Raw genomic sequence first — 22,827 nt, 5'->3', positions numbered from 1 at the left:
CAAAAACCATTATACAACAAAAACAACAGTAAAACCATAATCACGAAAGAATAGGGTTGGATTGAGTAATTATGTGAATGAATGAATCACCCAACAGCTAGGCAACAACCTAATATCCGTAGGTTCGCCAGACTGGGGTGTACAAATCATCTAATTTCGATTGGCTACCAACCTACGTCCCCCGGAGTGAACCTAGACCTTTTATTGGGTTCTCTATTGGGACATCAAGACCATTAGAAATACTAGACCTAGTGTACACACAAACCTACCCCTTGTAACCACCCAATCAACAACTTGTCGTATAGACCCCTTATATTAACTATATCTCTCATTCTCATAACTAGATCCGAGAATCTATGTGTACTAAGAGAGTAACCATACGAATATGCACCAGTTCTAAGGTGTCTGTTTGTTTGTCTGCTCATACCTAATACGACGGATAGACTTAGTGACACCCTTTTGAAGAGGATCCCCTTCAAGAAGCGTGGGTTTATAATTGTTGCTAGACTATGTACCCCTAAAGATATTCTTGTTTCTATCGTGATTACCAGTCATATTAATACGTAATTTCATTATAAAATGCGCCCTTCGTTCACTAATGTTTTTCTCATTTAGAATATTCCACCTTAAGGAGAGAGAAATTTAATTAATGTTTTTGACACATATTTAGAAGATAAAATATATCCATCTGAGATCTCGTTAGATTCGTCTTAATGTATTTATATTTTTATTGTGTATTTTTTATAATTTTTTATTATGTATATTTAGAGATATTGAGGTTTAAAATTTATATTAAAAATTGTGCAAAAAGAAAATGGGAAGAACAAAAAGAAACGGAGGGAGTAACAACATAAGTAGTGATGGCCACGGAGCGAGTTACCCGGAACCGAACCGGTCCCGAACCGCTTGAAATCGTCCCGGAACCGGAACCATTCGCGACAGTATCTGAACCGCGGAATCGTGAAACCGCCGGAAAAAACTGCTTAAACCGGACCTAAGAACCACGGGTCGGAACCGGTCCGAGTGAACCGGAACCGAAACCGGTCCGGGTGAACCGGCCCAGCGGTTCTTTGAAACCTACCAAAAAAGAGCCGTTAACTAGCCGTTGTGATTTTTACTATAAATGCACATCACTTTCAATCATTTTCATTCACAACTCATCTCTTCTCCTACTCTCTTACTCTCTCTACTTGATTACTTAATTACGCAATTATTCTCTTAATAACATAATTAGTCTTTAATTATTTCTTAATTTAGTTAATTACATAATTAGTCTATTAATTATTTATTTATTTCTTAATTCCATTATTATTTCAATATTATCATGTCTTCTTTTTTGAAAAAAACCTCTAAAAAAGTTACTAAAGTGGCAAAATCATTGGGAGGTTCTAGCTCCAAAAGAAAGGCCACTTCAACTCCGTCGATATCAACAACACCTTCGATTAGTAATTATAATTATGAACCAACTTGTCTAGAAGGGTACGACCGAGAATTACACGATTATGCAGAAGAAGTGGAAAGAGAAATATACAAATTGATGAAGAAGAAGAACAAGAAGAGGAACCAACGACCCCTATTGGGATACATAGATCTCGACAGTCATCAATAAGATCACATGAAGAACAACTACAACAACAACATCAAAGACAAGCTTGTGGTAAACAAGTCGATTTCCAAACTATCGGTTAGTTTTATAATTTTATTCTTCAAATTGATTAAATTTTAAATTATTATTTATTTATATATTGTGGTATTTGAGTATGTCTTTATATTTAAATTTAGATGAAGATGAACCAGTAAGACAACCTTTTTCGGCAATGCCACCTCCTAGTAGTAGAGCTGTTCACATGAGTGGTCGTATTTTACGTACAAAAGAACCAACCGACAATCCAGATGTTTTCTTATGCCTTGTCGAATTTGTGAAAGTCAAGGAGTAAATACCTTAGTTTCATACAATTTCACCAAAGGTAAATACTTTTTAAGTTTTTTATACATACATGATATTCATATTTTATAAATCAAGAATGTATTAAAAATTCATTTATTGTGTTTTGTGAATACGTGTTAGGTGGTGGTACGGGATCTTTTAACAAACATTTGGCAAAGAAGCATGGAATCACAAAAGAAACTCATGCAGCAAGCAGCAGCGGGACCACAAGTGGAAGCCGACAGTGGGACATTCCCAGCGGAGGTATGCCTTTTAAATATAATCGTAATGATATGATTGATGAATTTTCTAAAAATGTAATTTTTGATGAATTGCCATTTAACCATGGTGAAAGTAGGGCATACGAGCATTACACTAGAAAAACTTTGCCACCACAATAAAGAGCAATCCCTAGGAACACTCTTAAACGACGCACAATTAAATTATATGAATCAATGCGCTATAAATTAGTAAAAATGTTTAAATCTTTTAATGGTAGGGTTAGCATAACAACTGATATTTGGTCTGCTCCCCCACATTTAGAAGCTTATATGTGTATAACAGCACATTGGATAGATCAAAATTGGATTATTCAAAAAAGAATAATTGCTTTTGAGGTAATGCTCGAAAGACATACAGGTGAAAACATAAAATACAGATTAATAGAGATATGTAAAGAATGGAACTTATTAGATAAGATATGTTGTTCTACCGATAATGCAACCGCAAACATTAAATGCATCGAACTTTTGTATAACAAACCTGCATTTAGTTTTATCCTTGGGGGTAAATTATTACACGTACATTGTTGTGCTCATATAGTAAACTTATCTTGCCGAGCAGGTATAAAACAACTAAGTGATTTATTAGATCCGATTAGAGACATAGTGAAGTGGTTTAGAGTTGGACAGGTAAAGAGAAGATATAAGCAATTATGTGACCATTATCAACTAAAAAAAGTGTATTGGTCATTAGATACTCCTACACGTTGGGGCTCAACCCACGATTTATTAAAAAAAAGCGATTGCTTATCGTCCAGTTATAACACAACTTTATAGTGAGTGTACAGATAACTATATAAGTGATGACACATGGGAACTAGCTATAGGTGTACAGAAAATATTAGAAGCATATGACCATGCAACTAAGATTTTTTCATATATTTACGAACCAAACGTCCACTTAGTAATAAGTGAATGTATTACTATTTTTTATCATCTTCTTAAAGATTTGCATGATGATACTAACACATATTTAAAGTCGATTCTTGCAGATATGATGGACAAGTGGAAGACATATTTTACTGATTTTCCTTTTATTTATGGAATTGCGTCAATTTTAGACCAAGACAGAAGTCCTACTAAAGTAATTGGATTTTACTACCAATCATTAGATCGCCCGCCTAGCGATGTACATAATTATGTTGGAACTTGTAAAAAACTTTTAGCAGAACTTTATGATTACTATGCTAGTGTATATAACCCAAGTCGCGATACGTCTAGGCGCGCTAGCGTCTCGGCACGTCCCACTTATTATAATTCCATAATAGCTAACATAATAAGCCGAGATGATAGTTTTGTAGGATTATCTTCTTCTTCACCCTCCACTTCATATTTAGAATTAGATAATTATCTTAAACATCACTTTGAAAATCGACCAAGGTAGCTATAATATTTTAGAATGGTGGAAAGAAAAATCTATAAAATTTCCCATATTATCAAGAATTGCAAAGGATATCCTTGCAATTCCTGCTTCTACAATTGCGTCGGAGTCTGCTTTTAGTGCAGGTAGAAGAGTTTTAGACAAAAAGAAATCTCGTCTTGCTCCACATAGTATTCAAATATGTGCTTGGAAGAAAGATTGGGATCAAGCGGAGCTTCGAATACAAGGACTAAAGAACGATGATGATCCATGATGATGATGGATACATCTGCATCATTGTCAGGAGGAGAGTCAGCGGAAGCATTTAACCAACTAGATGATGATGACGAAGATGAATAGGATCAATTGGACAACGATCAATCAACATTCAACAACTACAAATAAAAGGTATGACAAAGAACTACGTGGGCTTTGATTCCTTCGGGATACGTAGGCAGCTTAGTATTCCTTCGGGTACTAGGTTCAAGTCCATTTTCTCCCTCTTTTTTTATTAATCATCTTTATCGTTTCTTATTAATTTATTTTTTTCATTATTTTTAGTAAATATTTTAATAACGATGACAAGCAATGAATTTTGCTAATAATCAAGTAATCATCAAAGGTACATCCGCATTATTATAGTATTTTTATATTATATTTAAAGGAAAAATAAAAATGGACCCAACGGTCCGACCCGCCCGACCCGCAAGTTGAAACCGCAGGAACCGCCTCATGAACCGCCAAGGAACCGTTTGGAACCGTCCGGAACCGGAACGTTCGAATCAGGTTCCAAATGAAACCGGAACGGAACCGGCCCAACTCGGACCGTGGCCATCACTATACATAAGTAATTAGTTATTATATAATATTAATTAAGGCAAATTTTTTTCTTATTAATTAAACAAAACATAAAAAATTCAAAACAAAAAGTAAGCAAATAAAAAACATTATCACTAATTCAAAAAGGAAAACAAAAACAAATATAGATTAAACAAACGAAAAATTAAAAAAAAAAAATAATTATTGATTTTCAAAAATTGCAGAAAAAATCCAAATCGCATAAAACGCGGGATTGAGCCTAGGCCAAGTCATACATTTTGTGCGACTAGGATCACAAAACAATTAACAAAAATTTAGTTTGAATTTACCTCAAATTGTTGTTTGCGTTGTGAATTCCTTGTTTCTAAGCTTTAAATTGAAAAATTGTTGAAAACAAGTTTTAATAATGATTTTTAGAGAGAATATAATATTGTAGAGTGATATGAGTGTATTATAATTTTATGGCAAAATGTTAAAAAACTACCTAACATAAACCCAACTTTGCAAATAACTACCTTAACTAAAAAATTTTGCAAAAAACTACCTTACATAATACATTATTTTGCAAAAGAGTACCTTATAACGGAATTAGGCCTTTGACCGCTAATTTTGACGTTGACCAGCACGTGCCAGTCACGTGTCACCTTCATTAACCTAAGTCTCCTTCTTTTCACTTCCCAGCATTCAATCCTGCTTCATCTTCCATTCATTCCTCTTTTCTCCCATTTGCGATAAACCCTAATTCTCTCAAAGATCATCGTTTTCTTCCAATTAATCAGTTATGTCTGCTTCTTCTTCAAGCGAAAACTCTTCCATTGAAAATTGTGCGTGTGGAGTTCCCTTTGCAAGGAGGGTTTCATGGACCAAGGAAAATCCTGGAAGAAGGTTTAATACTTGCGTTTTTTATAATCCTGATACAAAATCGAGGGGTTGCAAAAAGTTTAAATGGGTTGATGAACCTGAAATGGTTGTTTGGCAAAGAAAACTCACTAACAAGCTTGTGGAGGAAAAGCGTCAATTGGCAACCGAAATCAAGATCTTGACATCAAGGATATGTTGCTTGGAACACGAAAATGAACAAGCTCTTTCAGAAATTAAAATGTTGAAGAAGAAATGGTTGAATCAGAGGGAGCTTGGAAATCATATCAAAAGCTTTTTTTTAGGGTTTTTGTTTTGTTTTCTGTTGGTATTTCTTGTATTAATCAAGGGTGCTAACTGATGTTTAGCACCTAGTTAAGCATTATTGTAAGATTGATTTGGATATTGTAACATGATGATTCTGATTGAATGAATGATCTTTTTATTTTTTCCATTTAATTTTCTTTGCAGGTATTGTTCTGTGCTTCCTTTGTTTGATGTAGTGCTGTGTATGTTTGTTGTGGTGCTGTGGTGTTGTGTATGAATGAATGAATGAATGATGTACTGAGTTGTTGAACATTGCTGTGGTGCTGTGTGTGAATTGATTTGCCAAAATTTGCTGTGTGTTTGCTGGTGAACTGATGAACTGATGTGGTTGATGATCTGTTGAACATTGAATACTAAACATGGCTCTCTTCAATTATTGAACATTGCTACATACTTTAATGTTCAACATCAACATCAACATTGTTGCATACTAAAATGATCAGTTCTGTTGGTGATGTGTTTGATGATCAGTTCAAAATCATCCTCAAACACAATTCAAACACATTTGCACCACAAGATCAGTTCATTGCTGTTTCAAACACCTTGTTGCACAACATCAACATCAACACCTTGTTTCAAACACATTTTCTGATTATGGCCAATATTGATTCAATTTGTTGATGCACACACATTCTTGATTCAAACACACATTGCTAATGATAAACTTAAATTACTGAACTGATCATTTCAACTTCTATTCAATATTCAATTTTAGTTGAATTACTGATTACTTCAATACATGCTGCACAAACAATCAGTTCAACTTCAAACACACAGTTGCTGCAACAGAAATCAACTTAAATCCACATGATCAGTTCAATTACTATTCAATTACTATTCAATCAACTTAAACAATCAGTTCAATTACACATTGCTGCACATATTTTCTGCATACTCATCTTCTGCATACTGATTCAAAGCACAAAAAGTACTGATTCAAAGCACACTTTGATACTCAGCTTCACTGATACTCTGTATACTCATCTTCAAAATGTGAACTGATTCAAAGCACTTCAGGGTACAGGGTACAGCAACATTACTGATTCACACATATATGCCTACTGATTCAAGATAGTGCAAATAATTCAATTACTGATTGCAAGGAACATTACATTAAGTTCAACTGGGTACAGCAATATTAGAGCAACAGTACATTCTGAGTATACATACTTCATTTGCTAAAAAACATTTAATTAAGCTCAACATTACAGGGTACATCCCAGACATAATTCAACATAGTACAAGTCTATATTTGACTATTTTGATCCATTATACATGAAGTAGATGCAGCGTTTTGCATTTGTTGTTGACCACTGGAGCTAGGCACATCATTGGTTGTAGATTGTTGAGTAGAAGAAGATCCCATTTTAGGCCTTCCACCTTTTGACTTGGTCTTTGTTGGTGGTGGTGGTTTAGGTTGATTTTTGCAGCCCTTTTTGTAGTGACCAACTTCACCGCAATTACCACATCTCCTTTGCTTGAATTCTGTAATAGCCTTCTTTCCTCCTTTACCTTCACCAACTTCCTTCTTTCTTTTCCTCTTGTTAGGCCTTCCAGGCATCTTTCTATATGGTGGAGGAAGTGGTTTGGCTAAAGTGGTTGTTGGCCACATTTTGTGTCCTGGCATACCATAAAACTTTGGACTATACGTTTTTCGATACGTTTCCATGAGATACGCCTCGTGGACAAAGTCTTTGGCATCTAATTTTCTAAGCACAATACAAGCAACGGCATGTTTGCAAGGAATTCCTATAAGCTGCCAACTTCCACAATGGCAAGTTCTATTGGCCAAGTTTACAACGTAACAGTCTTCAATATCATCCACCTCAAACTCATAAACATCCACTGGGATTACCCTTAAACCATATATTTCTTTTGCATTTTTTTCAATAATTTTAGTGATAGCTGGCATCAACTCACCTTGAAAGTTACTCAACCCTTCCCTTTTGGCTGCGCTTCGTTGCATTACATATCTCCTAATCCACTCCATTAGGGAAATTATAGGCTTCGCCCTTGCTTCTACTAACACATTGTTGAATGCCTCACAAATATTGTTCAATAACATCCCAGACTTACTCCTACTACAAAAAGCATGCCTAGACCAATGTTTTGCAGGAATAGCAGCTAGATATGCATATGCGTCAATAGAAATATTCTTTATTACATTCATTTCTCTATCAAAATGATTCTGTAACGAAAATTGTTACTAATTAGTTTGACATTAAATTCATTTATGTATCTAAAAGATTCTATAAACATAAATGATTCCATACCTTGTTGTAGGCTCTGGCTGCACTCCAAAAGTGTTGTTTGAACAACTCTCCAGGGAACTTGATCTTGAAGTTCGCCCATATATGCCTACAGCAGAACCTAATTTCGCATTCAGGAACCACTGAGTTCAAAGCTTCGACCAAACCCTGCATTTTACACAAGTTTTTTTAGGGTAAATTCATTAGTTACATTTGAAACAAGAAATGTATTAACAAGAAATTACCTTTTGCCTATCGCTCATGAAGGTGAAAGCTTCACCTTCTGCTTCAACCCAACTACTCGATGCAGTTACCGACCTAAGGTCTTCCACTAGAAGATTTAGAAACCATATCCATGTTTCTACATTTTCAGTTTCAACCACAGCCCATGCAATGGGAAAGATATTATTGTTCCCATCTTTACCAACAGCAGTCAACAAAACCCCAGGGAATTTTCCCTTCAGATGTGCCCCATCAACACCTATAATAGGCCTACAGCCAGCTACAAACCCCTCCTTACACGCTGTCAAGCATATATACATCCTTTGGAACAAAGGTGGGGGTGTGTCTATTCCAATGCATTTAACGATTGCTATGCTTCCTGGATTAAACGTCCTTATTGCTTCCGCATAATCCCAAACCCTGCTATACTCTTCACTAGCATCACCATATAGCATTTTCATTGCAATTCTTTTAGCCATGTAACACTTAGAATACTTCACTTCACAACCTAACTCTCTATTAACCCGTTTCTTAAATGCCTTTAATTCCCAGGTTGGATTGTCCCTCCAATCATCTATGTATTTCTCAGCTAAATACAAAGCAGTGACTTTCTTATTTTGGTGTTGGTGACCACATGTGTGGTTTGGAAAATAACTCCTTATTTGAACTGTCTCCTCATCTTTCAATTTCACGGCATGAACCTTAAAATAACACTTCTTCTCCTTCCCACAAACACAGTTCACAATTCTACCTTTCAATTTCATGCAATCACATCTGTTGTAGCAATACACACTGATCCTATTTGTACCATTATGCAGGTAATAATAATTGTAACCACATTCAATAGCATGGTACCTTAGTGCTTTTCTAAACACATATGTCGAAGGAAACTTAAGCCCTAAAGACAAATTAATCTTACCCTTGAAATCAATCTCAGGGTTGAATGTAGGATAGCTGCATATACCTTCCTCATCATCAATCAAGGCACTCAAATCATAATCATCAGACTGCGGTTCATCATCATTAAAGTACATGTCTGTGTTGTTTTGCTCATCAACCTCCTTATCTAATATCAACCTAACTTCCTCATCGCCTATAAACACATCATCAAGACCATAAACTACATTTTCCGCAAACAAATCAGAATCATTCTCATATTCATCTTCATTAACACATGTATAATCATCATCACTACTACTATCCTCAACCTCATCAGCATTACCATCTACATTTGCTAAAAACAGCTCAGAACTTTCAATCAAGACATCATCTACCCTTACATTACCCACCTCAGTTGACAACTCACACTGCTTCTTTTTCGAATCAATGGCTTTTTTACGGATTGTCAATTTCTTCATCTTAGCTAATTTTTACGGATTGATATAGCTAATTTTAAGAACCCTAATATAGTATTCAGATACAACAACAATCAAATTACAAATTAAAAGATATGAAACAACAAATTCAAATACAAAAAACGCTGCAGGAGTAAGCAAATCTAAAAACGAAAAAATTTAAAATTATAACTAAGATGCAACAAAGAAGTACAAAACCATAATTAATTAGTAGTACATACCGAATTTGCTTAGAAATTCCAATGAACTTAATCTTACGAGCTGGATGGGAGCGAATTGAGAAGGTGAAAGCTTCAGGAATTACGAGCTGGAAGAATGGCTGCGAATTTGGGAGAAAGGAGATTTAGGTTAATGAAGGTGACACGTGACTGGCACGTGCTGGTCAACGTCAAAATTAGCGGTCAAAGGCCTAATTCCGTTACAAGGTACTCTTTTGCAAAATAATGTATTATGTAAGGTAGTTTTTTGCAAAATTTTTTAGTTAAGGTAGTTATTTGCAAATTTGGGTTTATGTTAGGTAGTTTTTTAACATTTTGCCTAATTTTATTAAAGAAAAATTGACAACACAATAAAAAAGACGACAATAAAAAAATAAAAAAATTAAGTCTAACGACTTTTGATAACATCTCAATTCTCTCATATTACATCTGTCCCATTATACTTGCTATTAATATTAACATTTTTCACACAATATCTTATAATTGGATACGAACATTTTAAAGCGTGAGAAATATAAAAATAATTATGTATTCGGTCTTCACATTAAGTCTCCAATAAAACGTTATTATTTATTTTTTTCATTTTTCAAAGTAAAAATCCAATAAAGTTTTCTCTTTTTTTATCTCTCTATTTACTATCTCTCTCTCATCTTCTCTAACAAAAAAACAGAAGAGAGAGAGAAAGAAATAGAAATACAAGAGTTGACAACGAGTAGTGGATAATCCAATAAATCCGGTTTTTTCAGTTAGACACAAAAAAAAATTTAAAAATTTTAAACAAATCTCTTTCTTTGTCTGTCTTTCTCTTTCTCAAACCCCCAATTTAAAAATGGTGTCTGACCAACAAATAGCTGAAGCTTTACAATCTTTATTTTGTCAAACAAACCCTAATTCTTTCACTTCACTCAACCAAGTTATTCTTCAATTGCAATCCAATTTAGGGTTTGATCTTTCTAACAAAATTGATTTCATTCGTGCTCATATTAGTCTTTTGTTCAATTCTCAGCCTCCTCCTCCTCCTCCTGTTCCTGTTCCGCCGCCGTCGATTGTATCTACTGTCAATGCTTCTTTGATTGTCAATCCTCAATCTCATTTTCAAATTGTAAACCCTAACCCTAGCCCTAATCCTAATAATGTGAATTTTAATGTTGTTCATCAACAACAGAGGGTTTTTAATCACCCTCCACCACCTGCGGTTCAATCTTATTTTCCGAATGGTCCTACTGAAATTAACTTTGCTCAACCTGGTAATGGAACTATTGCTGCTGATGCTCTTTCCTCACCTTCGGCTAAAGAAAGGTTTTTTTTTTTTTTTAATATGAAGTAGAAGTAGCTGTTTTATGTTCTCTGTTTTTTTCTGGACTTCTGTTTTCTATTGTTTAGTTTGTGTATGATGAGGAGTTGACTAATGAGTTGGTTTTAAGGTTTTAAAAGTTGATTTTTTTTTTCTGGGGAATAGATTTCATGTTGTGATGAACCAGGACTTTGTGACATCTGGGTAAAAAAAAAAAAAAAAAAAAAAAAAAAAAGGAAGTAGATGATTGTTTGCGATATTAGGTTTTAGAATTTTTTGAGGGTGCGGGAGGGACATTGTTCTCATTTTAGTTCACGATGGGTTAGGCTTTTTGAAATTTGGTTCTTTGAAATTGTGCAAAATGAGGAATTAAACCAATGTTATCAATTGGGGTTTTTTCCTGGTAGGAAAACGAGGAAGTAATGGATGTTTGGGATGTAAAAGTTTAGACTTTTTTGCGAGGGGTGAAGAAGGGGGCTTTTTTCTCATTTTATCTTCTGATGAGATAGGGTTTTTGGAAAAGGGTTAATTTATTTTACTCTGAAGAACTTGTTTATAATGATTTGTGATAAGGAAAGGGAAAGTATTGAAGCTAAAGCCAGAAAAGGAAGTGTTGCAAGGTATTTGGAACTTCCATAGCTGGAAAGTTTGTGAGAAGTATACTAAGAAAACCAGAGGAAGTTTATATGCAGAACTTTTTTTGGATTTGGTTAATTGATTGCTCTGTTAAAATTTTGACTACTTTGGTGATGTGTTTATCTTATGTGTTTCTGGCACTTGTAAAAATGGGTGTTTTTTGATATGGACAATGGTCAAGTTTTGATCTTCAATTGTGTAACTGGATTTGGAAAGATTGCCTACTTTTCAGTCGACGAGCAATGTGAGATGGAAGAAAAAGTGAATGTCTGGCGTAGTAAAATAGAAAGGAAGAACTTCAATGCTTGTTGATTTGAGGCTTTTTGAGAGGTTTTTGGCTAAGGCTTACATTTGACTTATGGAAGTATCGAATCATGACACTCTGATATGGTTTGAGGCTTTAATTAGAGCTGTGTATGTTACTTTAACAACATTAACTTCTTTGAAGCATATGTACTAAATTTGATTGGCTGGTCTGTTTTTCGAATTGCATTAGGAGGTTGGAAAGGAAAGGATGTAGGGAACGAGAAGTAGTTGTTGGGATACTCCCATTTTTGAAACAAAATATAATAATTCAAACGTATTGGTTTTCTTGTACATTGTAAATATTGTCAGTGTTTTTTGATTGACATTCATACTTGTTCGTTTTAGTTGCTTGGTTTCGAATTTGATTGCGTTGCATATAAACCTTTATTTCAGTACCCAAAGTCGGCCCAAAAGAAGAGGAGGTCCCGGAGGGCTGAACAAACTTTGTGGTGTTACACCCCAACTTCAGACAATTGTGGGCCAACCAGCCTTGCCAAGAACAGAGGTTAGTTATTTATATGTCTTCCATTTTTCCACTTTATATCTATTTTTCTTTCTTGGTAAATTAATGTATTTATCTGCTGAAGATTGTCAGGCAACTTTGGGCATATATAAGAAAGAACAATCTCCAAGATCCGAGTAACAAAAGAAAGATAATATGCAATGATGAGTTGCGATTGTTATTTGAAGTTGACTGTACGGATATGTTTCAGATGAACAAGCTGCTGGCAAAACATATTATTCCTCTTGATCCCACAAGTATATCAAAATTTCTAGATCTTTCTATTATACTTCCTCTGGATTTTATTAGTTGCTACACTTTCTGTAGCAACTACTGTTTATCAACTGATCTTATTTGATATATTCCTCCATTATATGTATAATGTAAAACATAGTCAAGTAAAATCTTGTTTGATTCACCTTAATCCGTATTTTCATAATATTAACTTTTTAAAAATTTTTATCATAAGAAATTAAAGATATTAAACATTAAAATCGTACATTGAATAGTGTAAAAAACAAAAGTGTAGCAACTATTAAAAACCAAACCAGAGGAAGTATATCCTTATCTATCATAGCCTTCTTGATTCCATTCTGATTGTTGCAGAGGTTCCAGAACCACCATCCAAGAAAGCTAAGGTTGAGGAATCTGAAGTTCCAAGCACTGAACCTGCTAGCTCTCCTTCTATTGTGATATCTGAAGCACTAGCCAAATTCTTTGGAACAAGCGAGAAGGAAATGCTTCAATCTGAGGTTTATAAGCGTATTGAAGAATACATTAAGACAGAAGGCTTGGAGGTAGGTGAATGTTTGTTTCCGACCTCCCTTTTTTATGCTTATACTTTAAGTTAATTTTGTCACATTTCCTGGTCACTAGTGTCGTTTAAAGATTTTCGTGTTTCATGTATGTTGCCTTATGCTAATCTTGCTCACCTTTTGCATAAACTAATGTCAAGTGGTTTTGTTACGAGTAGGGGTCTACAATGGGCCAGGCCTCCATTTTGAGCCCTTATCCGGCCTGGATTTAGAAGGGCTTTGTAAGGGACGGGCCAAAAATGGGCATTTTGGATTTGGCAAATGGTTCCAGTAGGACTTGTGGTCGTTACTGTTGATTCATCAGAGCATTAATACATATTTCAAAACACAAATTCTTGTGAGAGGTTGTCTCTTTGAGAGACCATCTCTAATTTGTTCAGCCCATTATGTTCTTTTAGTTTAATTAAGCTTTAATTGGTTGGGCCTGAGAGACGTCTGTTAGAGAGACGGTCTCTTAGGAGACGGCTGATTTCAAAAGCTGCTTGTTTTAGTAATGATTGAAGATACATTATGTCCGGCTGGTTGTATAGAACTCTTTTGGCCCTCTATTTGAAGTAGGATAAATCGATACATCTAGGTTTTGTTGATTAACTGCTTGATTTTGTATTTTTTTTCAGGATTCTTCGAATTCAATGGTCATCTGTGATACTAAACTTCAAGAACTGTTCGGATTGGAGCGCATTCCAACCCCTGAGATTCGTGATGCTTTAGCCCGTAATCATCTTGTTCCGCAAACATGATGTAATCAGGTTGGTGCGAATTAATAGTTTGCTATGCTAGATACTATAATTTTTGCGACTTAACTATTTCTGCGCACTTCGATATATCATTGACACGAAATAAACTGATTCCGATGTTTTTTGCAGGTGTTGGATGCAACAGCAACTTAACTGATATGCTTGAATATGTTCTTAGCAAACAGTATTAGACAGTATTGTAATTTAAGTAGGGCTTTGACTGTAATTAGTTGCTGGGTTTATAACTTAATGTAGGTAACTTAAAGACACAATTAGGGTTGACACTCTAAATCTGGTGTTTAATTGTTATTAGTTATGCAGGGTTGATAACTAAATGTAGGTAACTAAAAGATGCAATCTGATTATGAAATGTTCTAACCAAGGAGACTTTTTGTTGTAGTTCTTATCAACAGAAAAGCTTTGTACAAGATTTTACTGCTATTGCCCTTGTTAATGCTTAATCTTTTCTCCAAAATAATGCCCGACTAATTAGGGTATATAAAAATAAAAATTAGAATATATATTCAAGTCTTCTTAGCGGCATTCGGATTTTATCTTGATTGGTGAGCAAGTATTACTTTTTTACTAAGATTTTGGGTTCGGTTAGAGGTTTAAGTCTTCTTAGTAGCAATTGGATTTTATCTCGATTGGAGAGCAAGTATCACTTTTTCTAGTAAGATTTTGGTTTCGACTCTTACCTAGTCATCTCATTTTCTCGGTAATAAAAATAAAAAAATAAAACTTCAAGAAAACTGGAAACTAATGACATCAAAGATTGAAAAACATCATAAGTTCAACAAGTCCTTCCGCAATAGCACATTGGTAAATCTAAAATTTCAAAAAGTTCAGCAAATCCCAATAGATTGAGAGTAAAATCAATGGCTCAACATCGGTTTTTCGATACCGATGAACATGGCCGAACTTCTCCATATTCCAGCCACAAGGTGCTATATTGTTAATGCTAGGCCGGTCCACTAAAGCCTGAAGGCAATCACGACTCAGCCTACTTCCGACTATGACTGTTCAACAACAACCAACACCTTTCGACTGATCTGAGTTGCAAGGCAGTATTGCTTTACCTTCGTTGGTTAGGTCCGCCAAAAAAGGGTCTCATATAAGCATCATCAAACTTTCTCCAATACGAATGTATTGTGTGAACGGGTCTTTCTATAAGCATGGTTAAACTATCTTTAGCTCGACTGAGATTCGTAGCTGTTGATTCGTCCTTTGAAAGCATCGGCAGAGTGAGGTCTTCCTGTGGGGTCTTGGCCTCTGGAATCGGAGTTTGCTGATGTGGTACTAAGCAAAGAATAAGTGGCTTCGTCAGGAAGCCGAAAACCTACATATGCAAACAAAGACCAAGATCAAGATCACGTCTCACTAAAAACGTCAAGTACTACACTTCCATCCCAAAACCATCGGATACTTTCTAGTTTAGTGAAACGTCTCAAGTCCATTGTTTCGGGATGGAAGGAGTACCATTTTGCGTACTAACGCATAACATAGCTCGGGATTGAAGTCTCGGAGAATCTATAAATTGGCCTACCAGTGTGGTGAAGAGTACAACGATCACAGTAGTGGTAACCATCGTAGCATTGACAGTATCCATTGTCACACCAGAGTACGTAAACTGTATCAAATAACACAATCGAGTGTGAGATGGTAGCTCGAGTGGTTAAACATACAATCACCTCAGATCTCGAGTTCGATCCAAAAAGGTTCAACCGATCAGATCATAAGTAGGATCTTAATGTTTACATGATCTTATTATTTAGAATAAATTTTTTATTGGTAGAATCACTACAACAAATTTAACTTTTCGCGACATTGAATTTAGTGGTATTAAAAAAATGCCACTGAATTTTATTTTTTGTGTAATAATTATTGGTTTTTATTTTAAGTTCCACTATAAAGTGATTTAGCAACACTTTATTTGGTCTTTAGTGGCATATGTAATTGTTACCATAGTTTATATTGGCATTTATGAGAAATGTCACTAGATCCTATGTTGCAAAAAGCTTTAGTGTGATTTTTTGTTATGCTGCTAAAGGGTCTAATAAATATCACTAAATCCTCTATATATACTATTGGAAATATGAAGTAACGACATTTAAATTAAATGTCGCTAAATATATCCCATTAAAAAGTAAATTATGTTGTAGTGAATCATACACGATTGTATCCCATATGACAGGAACAAAGTTTTTGCCTAATAATCGGTTTTGTTCTGAAAGATCCATGGCTTAACCTTACGAACATTTTGACTGGTTAATCAACAACGGTATAAGAAATCGAGCATACACAATACGAACCTGTTTGAATGCCAATGCAATTGAGACTGCTCCTCTCATAAGTCCGGCCCACCATATAATAACCTATACAAATCCGACAGTTAGAACATTTGTTTAAATCGTCGTGTGAACCTTCGTTTGAATGGTGTCATGCAATGAGCTTACTTGTTTTTTGAACGTAATGGATGTTTGTCTGTGTGAGCTATCAGTGTTCATACGATTTGATATAGCGGATAAAGGAAACACGAAAGCAGCACGACCAAGTAATATGAGAACGACTACTATTGTGTATATGACCACTAAGGTCCTAAATCTGCACACAATGATACAAAATTCGGTAAATCAATTGTATAGGGATGTCCAAGCAGAACTAGTTGCAAGTTAATCTCATTCGTGAACATAAAAGACGGTAATTTCACTTTTAAAATATGTCATTAAATGGCTTTCATTGAGGTGGAATTTGGTTGGTCGTATGAATGGATTATTAATTTTAGGAAAAATTGATATTAATAATCCAACATTTCACTCATCCACTGCGAATAATCCCATCTTCGGATTATTTTTTAATAATCTTAACATTTGTACTTAGTTTGCTATCAGCATGATAATAGTATATGATGATAGCAAACTAGAAGCAAAAGTTAAATTATTATAAAATAAAAAGTTATGCTACTAGCAAACGAAGGGCAAATATTAGATTATTAAAAAATAATCTAAAGGTGGAATTCACAACGGATAGGTGAAAGGTTGGATTATTAATATCAATTTTTCTTTCATTTTATTATACTTATAATAAAAACAAAGATGGTTCCCATCGACCCTTATAATAAACATTATCGGTCATTTCACATAAATAAAAGTTGAGATTAAACAAGTCATTTTACTCTACTACATCGAGAAAAGACAGCTTCATCGAGAAAAGACACTTTCAAAATATGTATTCCTATAGCCAAATTTTATCACAAGCTAAGAAAGACTCAAATGAGTTAGGTTCGCTCGAAGTCGATAGAACCATGATGGAGATTCAAAACTAAAAAACCGACTCAAGTGAAGGCTATTTCTTAACATCATAAGGACTAAAAAAGAAAAAGACATACCCCAACTTGGTCATTTTCCATTTCTCCATATCAAAAACATCAGTACCAACATACAAGAAAATAAAGGTTTCCGCAATGAACGACATGCTTGCAAATATGTGCCTGAAAAATTTTCAAAAATACCGCAAAGTAAACACCAATTCACATTTTTGTCCCGTTATCAACGGAAATTTCACTTATATTTTGTCTACATACTCCCCTTGTGTCCTTTGAATTTGCTTCCGTATATTTAAAAAGCTCTAACTTCGATTTGTAAAATGTAGCGAATCAAAGGGACAAGGGAGTATGTTTAGAAGAAACTTTCTAAACTTACCTAGTTGTAGTTCTCGAGTTTTCAGTTATATTATACCATGCATAATGAGACATGACTATACCACAGAAGAAAACGGTTAAGATTCCACTGAGTTTTGATAGCTGAAAATAATAGCTCGAATCAGATCAACACAAACATATAAATCATTTAAAGAAATGAAAGACAAGGAACACGAATAGAAAATGAAACGATAAATAATGCATATGATTTTCAATTACATATGCATACTCGAAACTTTTCTAGAAGAACCAACACGCTTACAACTTTGAGACAAATTTACACTTCCTTCGTTGTTTTAGTCACACTGAAATTACAATGACACAAGAATTAAGATATACGAGAAAAATGGTGAATTTTGATAAAGTTGCTCTTGCTTATAATGACATTAAGAATAACTTGTAGTCATTGGGTATCAAAACAAATAAATTAAAGTTTATATGTGAAAATCATTATTAATTCTATTTAGCGCTGAAAGAAAATTTTATTTGTTACACCATCTATTGAAAAATTCTAGAAAGAAAAAAGGGTGAAATTATAGAGAACCGTCAAATAAAAAAAATGTGCAATTAAAAAAAAACAGAAGTAGTACTTGCCTCCGCCAACGTGTAGGATAAATAAGCCATCAACGTCATTAATGCAATTTCACGATCCGTCGAATGTCTATCAAGAAAGGGGAGTGTATACTTTGATTCAGTCCGAAAAACTATTGAAGTATGGCATCATATACATCGTAATCACACAATACTTACCTACCGAAATACAAAGACTTAAGAGCATAAGCTGTCAAAAGCCCTGTCTGAGAAAATATAAGAAACATTTGTGAACAATTTTGTAGACAATTTGTTCCGAAATTTTAGTAAATAGTGGAGTTAGATCTCTATATAGACTGTGACCTATGTTACTTAGACTCGGGTACTGATGTCGAATACTGGTACGTATCCAAGTGTCAGACACGTCTAAATATTCAATTTTACGCCAAAAATGAAAAGTCTAAGTGCCATGGGCCACTCATGTGGACGCACTGACGGGGCACCCATAGGCTCAGGCACACTAACCCACGGTAATGAGCGTTGATTTGCATAAACACTTGATGAGGTTCGTTCATTCCAAAACCATATGGTGTAGGAGGATTACCCACCAAACGTTATATGCAAGTCCATAACCCACTATTTTATGACGTGAAATCTTCCTCGCATATGGAGTATTTCAACATGTATTTGAGAGATTAAGTAGAAAAAAGATCGAAAAACCGAGACACCGGGAATTAGCATTGTAAAACAAGTACGCGATCACAGCGAGCAATTGTAACGGTTTAAACTTACAGAGATTCCTAATGCAGTGCTCGCGAAAAAAAGATAGAGAAAATTTCCGAGTACATGTGTCCAGCCTCCGACCTTCGTTACATCGAGCTTCTGAATTGCATTGAAGAGAACAACTGAGGTTGCATCATTTACTACCCCTTCTCCAAACACAAGACTGTAAAGGAAAGGAGTCTCGTCTTGATCAAGAATCTTCAAGTAAAACAAACTTCTTAGTACGAATATGTACGAATCATATTATTGTGAATGTTAGGGGAAACACGAGGTGCACATACTTCATAAGTCAGGAATACAATCCCAAAACCATATGGAAATGGGAGGGAGGGCTCCAATGATTATAAAATATGCACACCGTCTTTAATTCATTAATGTGAGATAAACCATTCTAAAAATACATCACTTGATTCCCAATAAATGTACTAACCTGAAGTGTACACACAGTGTCAGTCGATGAGAAAATCGTTCCGATAGCTGAATTCAAGGTAAAACATTAAAATTACATAACTATAAAATGAATACTAACATTCTATTACCCCAACATTCTATTACCCCAATGCTTACTAAGTAGTGGGTCCCACCTAGTCGGGACTTTTGGGGTCATAACATTGCCTTACTAGAGATAACAAAGATTATTTCTATTAATTAACCCGTCATTACAACTTCATTTGATTTAATAAACTATTAAAATGCGAAATCTAAGAACTATAAATGAGCAATTAAAATGCGAAATCAAAAAACTATAAATGAGCACTGAGTGTTACCAAGGTAATCTCGTGCAGTTAGTCCTATGAATCCAACTTTAGGAAACAACCACCAGCAACCTAACAACAGCAGACGGGAAAACTCAACCGAATGAGAAGTCGTTTCACTTCAAATAACAACGTTTTGGGCCACACCTAACTATGTCGCCCATTCGTTATTTTAGGCGACAAATCTAAAAAATGAAGGCGTAGATAGTTTTTGGCATTACCAACTGAAATTATAGATGTTGAGATAAAAACACCAATAACTCCAAAAAGCATGATGGTCAAGAAGTTCTGAAAAAACTGTTTCTTCTTGACCTGAAACCTGTAAACAACACAAGTAATATGGTAGCTCGTTCAAGGGTTCAATCAGATTTAAGTCAGAAGTCATCAACCCAGTATTCTACACAAGACAGGGTCTAAGAAAGGAGGGTAGCGGACATATCCCCTAAGGAGAGGAGAGAACAAGGAGAAATGCGCGCAACCTGTGCAAAGAGAAGGGTGAGTGAAATATTGATGAATAATGTTATGATAGAAATATATGATTACCCTGCATTGAAGATGATAGGTGGAAGGAGATAGATGAAGAAAAGGTCTTCATCAAAGCGTAAAATATGTGAATTTGTGCCTTTGCTTATCAACAATATAATCATTCCAGTCAAGCATCCCTGAATAACAAGAAGAACTAATTAATTTTCATTTTGTAAGAAAAAAATTTTAAAAAAAAAGAGTAATTAAGAAGATTAATGAGTATAATTACAATGAGAATAGCAGTGAGTGATTCATTAACCCAACGATTTTCTTCAAGTAAATGACCAATAACAACACAAAGACAAAGAACAGCTACAAATACTGATATTGGCACTACTTGTTCATGCCCACTTTCACCCATATTTACTATTTCCATTCCTTTCTCCCATAACAATTTCTCATTCACATCCATCAACATTTTTTTTTGTTTTAGATTTAGATATTTCTTTTTTTGTTATATGTTGTTGTACTGATAATACTAATATTAATAATAACATTTTGTCCACAGTGTCCCACCATGAGATGAACTCGTATAATTAACCAATTTCTTTAAATGATCACTTTAATATGATAAATAATCATATTACTTTAATATGATAAATAATCATATTAACTTAAGATTATAAGTGATAATAAGACTATAAAATTTAAGCACTTTAAAATTACAGGTAATTATAATATTATCTCATTTGAAAATTTATTTAATAATAATAATAATAATAATGAAAAATTACATAGAATAATTTAACTTTTTCATTATTTTTCTATAATAATCTCATTTATTGATTAACCATGAATAATTACAATTTGAGTATTTACTTAGAGTAAATTTAAGTATCCTATTGACCTGTTATGACCTGTTATAATAAATTTTATTTTTTTAAAAAAAATAAATAAAAATAAAATGTAAAAAAATATTTAAAAATATTCAAAATAATAATAAGAAGAAGAAGAAAAGGGTGGTGTTCTGATTGAGTTTTGTAATGTAATGGCGTTGTAAGCAGTAAACAAGAGTTTGAAGAGTAAAAGTGAAGCAGTTAGTTGACATGTGGACAGTGAATATGTAAGTATTAAGTACGTGGATTGTGGCCGGTGTTTTTTGTCACATTCTCCCTTCATTTGCCCACTTCATTCGGACTAATCTACATTTGCCTCTATGCGAGTAATACGAGAAGGTGGTTTCGTAATTCCTCTTTTTCATTATACTTGTTATATTTAACTTTTTATGTAATTTAATATATTATTTTGATTATTTATATATTAAATTATGTATAATTAAAGTTGTAAAAAGTTTATATCATAAAAATATGCAATTCAATCATTCAAACAAAATATTACTTAATTATATTTTTTATTACACATTAGCTGCAATATGTAAAATAAACTTAAAGGATAAATAATGTCAATAAACTTAATGTAGCAAGTATTTAATATATGAGAAAATATATACTCAGTGATGCAAGTATGGGGTTGAATACTTCAAGAACCTTATAAATCCTTCCAAGAACAATGTCAAGACTAATCTTGACACAGAAATACACACATACAAGCCTTCTGTCTTGAATGAAAATAGAAGGTGACCAAAACAATTTCTTTGGAATGTCTCTATGTCGTGGATAGAAACAAGCGACCTTCACTCAGCCACTTGCCTCTTCCTCACACTAAGATTAAGATTCACTCTCTTAACCTTCGTGGAAAAACCGAATGCCCTCTTTGTTTCACTCGCAAAGAACTCAGCCAGGGAAGGAAATTGCAAGGCAATTTACTTGAAGAAATTTTTCATTAACAATCTGAATTTATTGATACAAATGAGGGTGTCCCTTTATATAGGACTCTAATGGCTAGTTTAGGCGCCTAACAAACTTAACTACCTCCGTGTCTAATATTAAAGCGCGTGCTATACAAGAGGATTAAAACAGAACTGCAAAATAGCCTTATTACAACTGAAATCAGCCTTTATCAGAAAGCTGGCGAACACATGACCTTGCAGCTGTTCTCGTGGGTTCTGTGAGGACTATCAGTATTGTTTTTGGGCCCAAGCTTCTTGGTCCATGTACAAAGATGCCTTCCTCTGAATTTCCACATTCATTCATGCACCAGGTTGGGCTCTCGATGTCTCGGAAGGTGGGCTGGCAGACAGTTTGTTGTCTTGTCTGTTCTGCTACTTGTGGGCTTTGATCCAGACTTCTGTTATGTCTGGCTGCTGTTGGGAGGCTTTCCTTTGATCCTTCTTGATCTTGCTATGCTTCTATGTTCATGCTTGGTCCAGATTGAAGATGTCCTTCCTTAGTCTTCATGCGAAGGTCAGCAAGTTCAGTAGGCTTAGCAAGTATATTGATCCAATTATGTTCTTCATGGCTGGTCTTGGATTGTAGGTTGTCCATAATTGGATCACTTAGTCTACGCTATTTTAAATAGTAGCAATTTAAAAGGTATAAAAATAGTAAGCATTTCCATTTGATAAGTACAATCAAGTCAATCATTGAGATTTGAGATATAGTAGTATTTGCTATTTTAAAATTGATACACACTAAAATAGTATGAACTAAATCCATATAAAACTTTTGCGAGTAATCATCAATAATCAATCAATAAAATATACTAATGAAGAAACGAATTGAGACACG

At 34.4% G+C, this 22,827-nt stretch overlaps 3 protein-coding genes across 3 annotated transcripts; 1 reads left to right on the top strand and 2 right to left on the bottom strand.

Annotated features, from left to right (window-relative positions):
• Positions 1-6,818: 6,818 nt before the first annotated feature.
• Positions 6,819-9,401, bottom strand: LOC130807713 (uncharacterized). The gene is made up of 5 exons (XM_057673031.1): positions 9,218-9,401; positions 8,899-9,136; positions 8,067-8,511; positions 7,846-7,989; positions 6,819-7,760 (listed from the first exon to the last, which is right to left on the bottom strand). The coding sequence occupies exons 1-5, from the start codon at positions 9,399-9,401 to the stop codon at positions 6,819-6,821; spliced, it is 1,953 nt and encodes a 650-aa protein (XP_057529014.1).
• An 852-nt stretch (positions 9,402-10,253) lies between these two features.
• LOC130808041 (uncharacterized) lies at positions 10,254-14,470 on the top strand. Its single transcript, XM_057673477.1, has 6 exons — positions 10,254-10,915; positions 12,246-12,357; positions 12,440-12,611; positions 12,961-13,151; positions 13,787-13,918; positions 14,036-14,470. Exons 1-5 carry the CDS (start codon positions 10,446-10,448, stop codon positions 13,907-13,909), a joined length of 1,068 nt encoding a protein of 355 aa, XP_057529460.1. The 5' UTR covers positions 10,254-10,445; the 3' UTR covers positions 13,910-13,918; positions 14,036-14,470.
• Positions 14,471-14,712: 242 nt separating this feature from the next.
• Positions 14,713-20,633, bottom strand: LOC130808038 (sodium/hydrogen exchanger 4). The gene is made up of 14 exons (XM_057673475.1): positions 20,430-20,633; positions 20,219-20,337; positions 19,897-19,994; positions 19,688-19,747; positions 19,351-19,397; positions 18,930-19,118; positions 18,357-18,403; positions 18,201-18,267; positions 17,608-17,708; positions 17,295-17,396; positions 16,363-16,510; positions 16,219-16,281; positions 15,453-15,536; positions 14,713-15,245 (listed from the first exon to the last, which is right to left on the bottom strand). Exons 1-14 carry the CDS (start codon positions 20,616-20,618, stop codon positions 14,982-14,984), a joined length of 1,578 nt encoding a protein of 525 aa, XP_057529458.1. The 5' UTR covers positions 20,619-20,633; the 3' UTR covers positions 14,713-14,981.
• Positions 20,634-22,827: the final 2,194 nt, after the last annotated feature.

This window comes from Amaranthus tricolor, chromosome 3, assembly GCF_026212465.1.
Source record: "Amaranthus tricolor cultivar Red isolate AtriRed21 chromosome 3, ASM2621246v1, whole genome shotgun sequence".
Lineage (NCBI taxonomy): Eukaryota > Viridiplantae > Streptophyta > Magnoliopsida > Caryophyllales > Amaranthaceae > Amaranthus > Amaranthus tricolor.
This window is presented reverse-complemented; position numbering and strand designations above follow the sequence as displayed.